A 12,026-nucleotide genomic window follows, 5' to 3' on the forward strand; every position below is an offset into this window, starting at 1 on the left:
ACAATGGACACAGTTGAATACAGGCTCCAAGGTACTCTGTTTATTCCACATTCGAAAACTAAAAGCTGAGAACCAGCACTTATGGTGGTTTCCAGTCATATTAGCAAATTTAATCTCTACCCTGAAAGTTGATGATGGAGTTGCCTGAAATTCTCTCTTTTTGTTCATTACCCTTGCTAAGCTAGTAACTCTATAAAGCAGGTAACAATGATTAATTTTGACATAGCCAACAATACCTTGTATTTTTTCAATAGCAACCAAAAGTGCTTTCTTCCTTGCTGAAAAGTAGTTGTATTCATTCATTTCAACGCAGCTGTGAATTACAGCAAAGAGTCCTTTCTACAAATTTGCAATTCAGAAGTTAGCATACTGGAGTAAAATCTATTATGACATTGGCACAAGATAGCCTCGTCCAAACAATTGCAAACAAGCTTTCATTCAGCTTTGGTAGGTACTAAAATTTCCCTTCAATAATCCCCTGCTTTATATTCAAACAAAATGTTTTATGTGTGCACAGTCAATCTCTTAGTTTGGGCCTATGTTTAAATAAGATTGAAATAGTTTTTATATAGTTGGCATCCTGCTACTAGTGAAATGGAACGCTAGTCACCAGTTACCATCTTTAAAACACAAATTCAATTCAAAATTTGATTTCTAATTTTATATGTCACGAACAGCACTACTTGTCATGACTTTTTAGAATGTGATTCTCAGCAAAAATAGTGATATTTGAATTTGCACTTCTCCTTTAAAGCTTTGGCAGTATATTCATGCTAAATACTACATGATGACAAAATTACACATCTTTTACTGTGCTCCTTCCTATTTTACTGTTATCGTATTGCAAAGTAACATTCAAAAATCAAACCTCCAATTATATCATTCTCTGGTTGCATGACCTTGGTCTTATATATCATCGTTAAATGCTGGGTTTCTTGCACAGATTGTGTTTAACTTTTCGGGATAGTTATGAGCATTACGTGGCAATGTATGAAAAGTGTTTGCCTATCAGGTACCCAATTAACATCACTCTTGTGTGATATACTGACTCCTGGTTTTGAAAATCCCTAACATGGTAAGGCTTTATGGGGGGTGTGGGCCTTCTTTTGTCCCCCTACTCTGTCTTGGTTTGTCTTAATGACAGTGCCAGGGAGGATGCTCTCAAAAACTAAATTGGATCCTGTTAACATTCCCATCACTCTGAACTGCTGCATAGTTGTAGAAGCATAAAAACCAGTCAGATGCCACTGGTCCTTCAAAATAAATGGTGGTTGCTATAAAGATTTTCATGTTCTTTAGGGGACAGGCATGGTTTGTCCAAAAAAGGGCCCTGAGGCACACTGCAGAGAGTGAATTGGTTTTGCTTGGATTCTCTCATGGTCCTTGGGGCGCTGCTCTGTTTTTCCCATCTCTGCTTTCCCAGGAAGCCTGTCCTAGGTTTCTGATATTAGCCACTAATACGCTGTTTCTCCCAAAGGGCTTATGAGTGCTAAATATTTGCTTCCTCCCTCTGACCCCCAAATCAAAATTAGTATTAATGTTAGTTTCAAGCCCTACCCAGATGATTGACTGCCAACACATTCATTCATACAAGTAGATTAATAAGTGATGACATGAACTGTTGTTTCCTTTATACAAGGTGATCTATCCTTTGCTTGCCAGACCAGAATAGGCATTTTAAATTACTTAGTAGTGCAATAATTGGAGTGTGCAGTAAAATATGAAAATAAGGAAGATTTACAATCCTAGAAAAAAATATATTACGGTTGAAAGCTACATAGGTTTTGTCAGGCTGAAGGAAGACACTTATTCCGGTGTTTGCCATGAGGCCCACATTTAATTAGCACAACACTAACTTGTGATTGTTCATTATGTGTTAGAGGTGTGTTTTCCCTGGGACAGGAAGGGTACAGGCCCTACTGAATATGAATTTAGGTTGCTTAGGAATAATGCTTCAGTGGCTGATGATTCTACTTAAGATATTCTGGTTAAAATCTTTGGTGTTTGAGATGCCACATTACTATTGAGAAGGATGAAACTTTTTCTCACTCTCCCTGCTGCTTTACCAATCAAGAGGTTTACATATTTTATGAGGAGTTATTTAAAATGAAATTTAAATATAATTAAGCAGGTCATTGACTTTTCTCATACAAAACTTTTGCAAAAGAATCTCAAAGGTTGGGGTATATTGTAAACTATACAATTTCATGAAAAATTTCAACTCAAAGCACTCTTTAAGAATATTGCCCTAATTTGCGAGGAGTTAAATATAACCTGTTGGAAATAATAGGGATAACGCCATTTAGAATCTCTGAAACTTTAAAAATTTTTGTTGGCTTTTAGCTTGTTTTTTCTTTACATGCAGCTTCTTCAAAACATTTTATGACTGTCCATGAACATTCACCTATGATCACTCTACACTTTTATGAAAAGTAACTCCTTTATTTTATCTGAAGCAGGCCTAAACATCTTTTTAACACGGAAGTTCATTTTTATCTCATGCAGAAATTACTCATAGAAATGAGTTTAAATTTAAATGAAAATAAATGGTTTACTTGAAAAGTCACCTGCACAGTGTAGGGAATTTTAAAAAAGAGCAAATAGGCCCTCCCTGGTGGTGCAGCGGGTTGAAGCGCTGCACTGAGAAGCTGAAGCCACTTCCGCATGAGTTTGATTCCCGCCTGCCCTGGAGGTGACCACATGGCGTGGCAGACCTCTCCTGGCCCACCCGCTGCTCCCCTCAGCAGTGTACTTCATGGATCTGTCTGTTCTGCTCCCCACTCTGTCTCTGGTGAAGCCTCTCACCACCCCTGAGCCTCTGGCCTGTACCCCAGTTCTGTATGTAAAAATAAATAGGTGAATCTTTAAAAAAAAAAATAGAAAAAAAAAAGAGCAAATAACTACTTAGTTATATCTGACTTCAAACAAACAGGAATTTATACACTTAAGAGGAGATGTAGATAGATATATTAGATAGAGAAATAGAATCATAGATGTGTAGATAGATTCATACATTGATAGATAAATACTTCTGTGGCTTCTGATTTTCATGCATTATCTTGAACATGATATTGCTAGTTCTGGCTGTTACCCATACATAGGTGATTAAACTCTGCTTACACATCCTATTTGTATAGCACTTCTGATTTTGAGTGGCAGCCTTCAAATTCTGCTGAACAGTGGTAGGTATGATGTCTGAAATGTGCATTGTATATTTTATTTATCTATTAATTAATTTATCGATGCATATTTTACATCAGGTATAGTCCCCATGGAATTTCCACCACCATTTCATGTGTTCACCATAGTTCCTTCTGCTCTTCCTGTCCTCATTTTTTTTCCCCTTCTCCTTCCCTCTTCCCTGCAGAGTGACTCGGATTTATAGTTGTCTGCTTATATCAACAGTGTATTCATTTCATTGATGGGTAGTATTCCATGGAATGGATATACCACTATTTACCTTGATAAACTTTTGCCCCCCATTTTTGGTAGTTACAAATAAACCTGGTATTATCATTTATGTATAAGTCCTTATACGGACTTATATTTTCATTCTTCCTGGGTAAATCCCTATCTGTGGGTGGCTGGATAATATGGTAGTTGAGTTTATAATTTTTTTTAATTTATTTATTTATGCAGAACTGGGTTACAGGCCAGAGATGCGGGGGGTGAGAATATTCACCAGAGACAGAGTGGGGAGCAGAACAGGCAGATCAACGCAGTACACTGCTGAGGGGAGCAGCGGGCGGGTCAGGAGAGGTCTGCCACCATGTGGATCTCCTCCAGGGCAAGCAGAGATCGAACTCATGCGGAAGTGGCTTTAGCTTCTTAGTGCAGCGCTTTAACCCGCTGCGCAACCAGGGAGGGCCCGAGTTTATAATTTTTAAAGAAACTGCCAGACAGCTTCTAAGGAGATAGATTTTTTTTTCCTGTTTCTACAAGCAGGGTATGAAAGTTCTCTGACATTCTTGACCATACTTAGTAGGCTTAGTCATTTTAGCTTTATCCACTTTTATTTGTATAATGCGTTTACAGTATGGTTTTAATTTAATAACAAATGGTGTTATTGAAATATCTGCTTGTTTGTCATCTGTGTTTGCATTGAGAGGCTCTTAAAAACATTTTGGGACCTCCCTATGAAGCTATTGGCAGCCACTGCAACATGAGTTCAACCCCTGCCCTGAAAGCTAACCCAATGATGTAGCAGACCTCTCCTGTCTCGCCCACTGCTCTCCTCAGCAGTGTATTTCAGTAGACCTGTCTGTTCTGCTCTCTACTCTGTCTCTGGTGAATCCTCTCCCTCCCCACACTTCTAGTCTACACCCAGTTCTTATATGCATAAATAAATAAAAATTAATCTTTAAAAAATTTAAAAAATAATTGTGTACACTCCCATCCTATTGGCTTGTTTTTTCGATGTTGAAGCTTGACATATTTTTCAAATATATATCCTAGATCCGTGTCCTTTACCAGATATATATTTTCATAATTTTTCTTCTAATCTCTCTTATCTTTTAATTTTTGTTTTTTCCAGTTTTATTCAGTATGATGGAGAACTTAAAAATTGTATATGTTTGCACTCTATAATCTGTATTCATTGTGATGTTTTAAATATTTCTTTATGCATTCGGAACTGGGGTACAGTCCAGAGGTGCAGGGGCATTGAGAGGATTCACTGAGACAGAGCGGGGAACAGAACAGGCAGATCAACGAAGTACATTGCTGAGGAGAGCAGTAGGTAGGTCAGGAGAGGTCTGCGGTGCCATGTGGGTCACCTCCAGAGCAGGGATCGAACTCATGTTGAAGTGGCTTTAGCTTCGTAGTGCTGTGCCTTAACCCGTTGCACCACCAGCGAGGGCCCGATACTGATACTTTTATAGTAGTTTTTAATTTTGATAAAGTATAATTTATTCCTTTTTTCTATGGACCAATGAGAAATATGCAGTTTTATTAGCATTTTAGGCCATTAATGTAACATTATGCCCAAGTAATAAAAGTGTAAAAACTACATCAACCATCCTTAAGCAGAAATCTAAATCACCTCGATTTTAATAATCTTTTAAGGTTGTGGTGTCTTCTGTTACTCCCATGTCCATAATGTGTCATAGAAAGAACAAGTTGTATCATAATCCAAAAATAAAACCTATAGGAGTACAATTGGATGTCAAAATACTCTGTTTCATCATAAAAATTTGCAATGTAAAACTAATAGGATACAAGTGCTGTATTATACACAGAATAAAGACACGTGGCCACGTGGTTTCTCTCTATTCTATAGTAGTCACATAATTTTGTTTCTTTACCCTGCCTTTAGGCTCCCACTAAAAGGGAAAAAGTAAAAGAAAATGAGTTAGAAATAAGTATTAAAAAGATAGAACAATTAGCAAAAGATTCCTTACCCTTTCTTTTTTATTCTTCCACTCAGATTTTGTAGGGTAGCTTTGATAGCCAACTAACAATGCAGTGTTTGTCATAGGCAATATAATATGCATAGAGTAAATACTTAGGGAGAAAAAAACTTTTTGACAGAATTAATGTACCTCCAAGAAATTTACAAGTTATTAAACACCCAGCCATGCAGAGATTTTCCTTAGCAGCATTTTCTCATTAGTAATAGGGAGTGATGAAGCATGAAGCCAGTGGAGGGAACAAGATGGGTGTGAAGTGCAGAGTTTGAAGACCTTGCCAGGTTTAACTGTTGCCATGGAAACTTGTTTTGGGATGTTTTCTAAGGGATGAAATTGGTTAGGTAATCAATGAGCCTACCACTTTCTGTCAAAATAAATGTTTTGTAAGTATGTGAATGATTTTGTTAATTTCCCACTCAAAAGGCTATTCTGTGGTGATATTTAGACAGGGCATAGTAGGTCCTTTCCAATACTCCATGTCAGCTAAGTACATATGCCTTAGTTAATTAAACTTGTGTGACCTGCAGGATGTTACCCAACCTCGTGTGCCATGTTGCTTAATACTAACATAGGCCCCGTGAATAAATGTGACATTTGTTAGAGGGGCTAAATAGGTAATGAGTGGGTAGTATTTAGGTTGTACATAACACAACAAGCAGTCAGTAAATGCTTTTTCCCTATTTTGGGAAGAAACCATTAATATAAAATTACATTGCTCCATCTTTACACTTTAGTCTGATTTTATTTATATATGAAGAGGAAGCCACTTAGAATGTTTAGCAGAGGAAAAAACTATTTGTCAAACTAAAAAGCCTGTGCTATTAAAAACATAATGCCTATAATTACTATTTCTGTTAGACTTTATTCATAGTACTCTCTACAAACAAGCTAAAAATCTCCATTAGCTCCAGGATGCTGTATCTTAGACCATTGCTCTTGCAGTAACTTCTCAAAGTAATTAATGATTTACTTATCATTTTTATAAACTCAAGTACTACAATCAAACTTTTTTAAATCTCTTTTTTATTATTTGGTTGGCCAAAGACAGAACAGAGGAAAATAAGGAAATAAATGTAATCACATGGACATATGTTATGGAAAAAAATTTTTGAAGCATATTCCTCTCATAATCATTATGGTATTTAGTTTGAAGGTTCATTGCGGGTGTTGGGATTGCTGCATCAAATGTAGTTCTTTATAATAAGTTTACAAGCATTTGACTGCCTCTTCTACAGTAGCTAATTAGTAACCAAAAAATAAAGATGCAATTTTAAAATGTAATTGTTTAGAAATAAAACTATAATTACATTGCCAAGAGAAAGGTTTTTCACTGGAAAAAAATACATTTAAATTAGTGGCATAATTCTTAGCTAAGATGCATTCTTTAAAAGTATTATTTCAATTAAAAGATAAGATACGCCTGTAATTTCTTTTATAGTTCTCTTCACCCATTTCTATTTTTGAAAGAAATACTTATTTTAAGGCTTCATTGATTAGCCACTAGAATACTTAATTTCTCATTGGTATGTAATATATGGTCCTGCTATACTTATATAGGGATTTTGGACTGCTTAACAGCCTATTGTTCAATTTCTATTTGCTAAGGAATAATAAAAATGGAATAACATTTCAGTGGGTGAACTGGAGGAAGAAAGAATATGCCAGTATAGTAATGGACTGAAAGAGAAAAGAATGGAGGATGTGTACTACTTTTAATTCTTGAGAATATTTCACAGTATTTAAAATATTGATTAGACTTTCTTATTATTCAGTGCACATAGGTTGTTAACACATGTGAGTTTATCCAGATAATAGTTTTATCTAGCAGAATCACTTTTTAAATTTCCTTTTCAAATTGTTCATTGCTAGTGTGTATAAATTGAACTGATGTTCTATGTTGATGTTGTGTCCTGCATATTTGTTAAGTGTATTTCTTAGGTCTAATGTGAGTGTGTATGTGAGAGAGAGAGATAAAGTGTGTATATATGTGATCATTTTAACTTTGTACTTGTAAGATTGCACCATCTATGAACAGATAACTTGATTTATTTCCAATTATGTTGCCTTTGCTACGTTTGTTTGCTTTACGTAAGTGGTCTGGCTAGAAATCCTGATATTATATTGAATAAAAGTGGCAAAAACACACATCCTTACTGAGTGCCCTCCTCTTAGAGGAAGCATGTTTAGTATTTTAACATTGAATATATATTTGAGCTGTGGGTTTTTCCTGTACAGCCATCATACTTTTTAGGTAGTTGTCCTCAAGTCTTCATTTATTGAATGCTTTTTCCATGAAAGTTTGCTGAATTTTGCTAAATAAATTTTATCCATCTATTGAGATGATTGTGTGTTTTACTTCATTGTCTTAACATGATCTGTTCTATTGAATGCTGTTTGTATAGAGACTTTCCTTGCTCTTTCCATTCATTCACTCATTCATTCCTAAAATGATTCCTGCAGGTTCATAATCTATCTATCTATCTATCTATCTATCTATCTATCTATCTATCTATCTATCTATCTATCTATCTATCTAATGATTATAATGTGCTGCTGAGTTCGGTTTGTTAAAAATTTTATTAACAATTTTTGCATTGATGTTCATAGGGATAATGGACTTTAGTTTTTGTTTTGTCTGCTTTATATATCAGGTGATTGATGGTTTCCCAGAATACGTTAGGAAGAGCTACCTCCTCTTAAATATTTTGGAAGTGTTTGAGAAAGAATGTTGCTGATTCATCTTCAAATATTTGATATAACTTAATAGTCACGTCATCTGGTACTGGGCTTTTCTTTGTAGGAAGAGTTTTACTACTGATTCAGTCTCTCTCTTTTTTTTTTTCAAATACACATATTCTATTCATGTGTTTCAGTTTTAGTTATTCGTGTATTTGTAGAAAATTGTCCACTTCACCCAATTATCTAGTTTTTAAATGTTCATAGTGTTTATAATGCTTTTTATTTTGGTGCAAGCCATCACATTATCCCCCCTTTATTTCTGATTTAAGTCTTCTCTCCTTTTGTTCTTAATTTAGCTAAAAGTCTGCCAGTTATGTCAATCTTTTCATGAGTCAGCCTTTGTGTTGTGTATTTTTCTCTATAGCTTTTCTATCCTACATTTCATTTGTCTTCATGCTAACCTTTATTATTTCCTTCTTTCTGCTGTTTTTGGATTAGTTTACTTCTTTTTCTAGTGCCTTGCAATATACAGTTAGGTTGTTGACTTGAAATTGCTATTTTTAAATGCATGGATTTGCTGCATAGATTTTCTCCTTAGCACTGCTCTCACTGCATGCCATGTTTTCTACAATATATTCTCTAATTTCCCTTGTGATTTCTTCTTTGAAATACTATTTGAGTTTTTTTTAAGTCAATTTTAGTATAACAAAGATTCCAGAGAGTACCACCTTTTGTTGTTAACAAGTTTTTGAAGCATATTAATGGTTTACATATTAAGTAATAAGAGTTCATAATAGGATCTTATATAACATAAAGTAAAACTTTTAGTGAGGTAAGAAGTAGCATGTTAAAAATGACTTAGAAATAGCAAGCATTGAAGATCAAATAAGTTTTAACTAATACCTATTTAATCTGATATCTTGAACCTATGTGTTGTAGGTACAATTTCATTTTCTGTTAAAAGCAAACAAGATGATGATTCTCAGGAAGATTCAGATCAAGGTATATATCAAGATTTCAGCCTTCAGGGGTCAGGATCAGAGCTATTCCACAGTTTTGATGAGGATTACTCAGGTAAATTTATTATTATGAAGAGTTTCACAATCAGTTTTCATAAACCTTTATTGTTCACTTTTAAATAAATATATGCTATGATACACATACAAATATGTTTTAACATTGGCAAGAATCTTAGTGTTGTATTTTGTATTAATTTTATGTAGCTTATTGCTGGATTTCTACTGCTGTTAACATTAACACATCATGATATTTTAACCTGAATGCTATTTGTTTGATAATTGAAAAAATTACAGTTTTTTAATTTAAAAAATTATGGCTAATTTCTGAAAATATTAATGTATTGTTTCAAAAATATAATACATTTTCTTAGTTCAGTATATATGATAGCAGTCTTCCTGATATGCAGAAGAAAATACTATTATTTTCCTTCCTGTATTATAGTTTTATTTTAAGGTTATTAAACATCTTATGTTTAAGCTCCAAAGGCAAATGTAATGAGAGTTGAAATAAATAGGGAAGCTTTCCTGAAGGATGTGTGAATGAGGTCTTTTATGGGTGAGTAGCAGGAACAGAAAATGGCATTAGGGAAGAGTGCGATACATTAAGAGGAGCAAATCTTTATTGATTGGGTTTATATTAGAATTCTTCAGAGGAGAAGCACATATGGCCATTACATATTGATCTATATAGGATGGGAGTAGGTGAGAGAGTGAGATTAAGGACTTGGCTAACATGGTTATTTATTATTTGGAAACTAGCAAGTCCGCAATAAGCAAGGCAAGCAAGAAAGGTAGAAAGTTTGGTTAAGAGTTGCTGTTGCAGTCTTGAGTCCAAATTCCCCTGGGCAGACCGAGTAAGCTGCAAGTTCTGGAAGGGTTTGAGTTTTAATTTTGATTTGGGATTTCTTCTCAGATAATCTGACTTTATTGTTAGGATCTTCAACTGGTTAGGAGTTAAACCTACATTGTGGAGGACAGTCGACTTTATTCCTGGTATTGTGATGTTAATGTTATCCACATTTAAAATTACCTTTACAACAGTGGTTGTTTAATCAAACAACTGGACATCAGTCTAGCCAAGCTGACACATATTATAAATCATCATAGCATATATGGATTAAGAAGTAGTTAGGCAATAATCAAAATTGTTTGAAAAAGGGAAGAACTGTTGGGGCCACTACAAAAAACGAAGTGGGGTTGAAGTAAAGGGAACAGTGTTGGTGATGGGGCTAAAAAGAATACTGTTGCAGAAGGAAAATGCTTCAGAAACTAGCATTAGTTTACTTTTGGAAGAGGAGATAACAAGAGGGGATTGGTTCCAAAAATATTCATAAATAGGAAAATATTAATAGAAAAATTGAGAAACACTATGAATTTGTTTAGTGTTTTAGTAGAGGCCCCCTGGGTGTCAAATGCAAACAAAAGACTACAAGGGAAAGTGAAATAGGGAATTTGGATGTTCACAGATTTTAGAGCAGGTACTGGAAGGTACAAGACATACCTCAAAGGAGCACACACAGAGGTCACGGCAGGGAGTGGGAAAGGACCCTGGGGACAATTTTGAAAGAAAATAACAATACCATGAAGTTTTGTTAATGGACTAACATAGAGGTATGTCTAATAGCTAAGACAAGTGCGCCATGCGCCATATTATTGGACTAAAATGAAGTGATGCTAATAAAAAAAGCAAAAACCACTCAGCAGCATTATGAAAAGCTACAAAGAGCAGTGAAAAACACATCTGTTAACATTGTTGCTACCATAAGTCTGCAACAAGCCTTTCCCGTATCCCAACTTTTTCTAAAAAAGCTTTATTTATGCATACAGAACCGGGGTACAGGCCAGAGGTACAAGGGCAGAGACAGAGTGGGGAGCAGAACAGGCAGATCAACGAAGTACACAGCTGAGGGGAGCAGCGGGCGAGACAGGAGAGGTCTGCTGTGCCAAGTGGGTCACCTCCAGGGTAGGGATCGAACTCACACTGAAGATGCCAAGGCCTGCCTCACAGTGCTGTGCTTTAGCCCATTGTGCCACCAGGGAAGGCCCACATCCCTACTCTAAAGGTTAATCTTCCAATTCTCTGTAGTTACATGGGTCTTTTTTCAGAGCAGAATGCTTAGCAGCATATTTCTTTTCAACTAGTAAGTTTTAGTTTTGCAAACTGAGTCAGTTGCAGAATTAACTGCAATAAGATCGTGTATACTTAAAACTTGCCAGGAAGGAAAATTTTAAATGTGTTCATACTCTTATGCATGTTATTGCTGTTTGAGGTGATGGATATGTTAACTAGCCTTATTGTGGTGATTATTTCCCAATGTCTTATGTATATCAAATCAAGGTACATACCTTAAGTATTTGTAATTTGTACTAGTCAGTTATACTTCAATAAAGCTGGAAAATGAAAAAGACTAAATCTAAATAAGGTTTTTTTTTCCATCTTACACATAAGGAAATATGAAAAATAATGGGAACACCCCATTTTTAATGAGAGTCTATTCTTAACTTTGGCCTTAGGCTAGATTCTTCTAGTACTGAAAACGTACCATTGTGAATTCTAATATCACTTTTAGACATTTCTGTATACAATGTGTAAGTGCTTTGGAAACTAGAGAATGATTGGTTGTTTCTTTTGAAATACTTACCCTTCATATAAAAGAAAAAATTCTGGGCTTCCTTGGTGGCCCAGTGGTTAAGAGCCAGTATTATCATACTATTACTGCTGTGGCCTGAGTTCAATCCTTGGCCGGGGAGCTGACTCACATGGCACTGCAGACCTCTCCTGTCTCACCTGCTGCTCCCTTCAGCAGTGTATTTCAGCTGACCCCCTGTTCTGCTCCCCATTCTGTCTTTGGTGAATCTTCTCACCCCCCACACCTCAGGCTTACCCCCCACCCAGTTTTTGTATTCATAAATAAATAGA

General features: G+C 35.5%; 1 protein-coding gene across 1 annotated transcript in view; it reads left to right on the plus strand.

Moving 5' to 3' along the window:
• CFAP47 (cilia and flagella associated protein 47) overlaps positions 1 to 12,026 on the plus strand; it is a 283,608-nt gene that overhangs the window by 197,269 nt on the left and 74,313 nt on the right. Inside the window, exon 48 of the mRNA XM_012730250.1 lies at positions 9,027 to 9,161. Within this exon, the coding sequence (XP_012585704.1) occupies positions 9,027 to 9,161 (135 nt within the window). The remainder of the gene's footprint in view (positions 1 to 9,026; positions 9,162 to 12,026) is intronic.

The sequence above is a fragment of the Condylura cristata genome, unplaced genomic scaffold (genome assembly GCF_000260355.1).
Source record: "Condylura cristata isolate star-nosed mole 26May11 unplaced genomic scaffold, ConCri1.0 scaffold00027, whole genome shotgun sequence".
Taxonomy (NCBI): domain Eukaryota; kingdom Metazoa; phylum Chordata; class Mammalia; order Eulipotyphla; family Talpidae; genus Condylura; species Condylura cristata.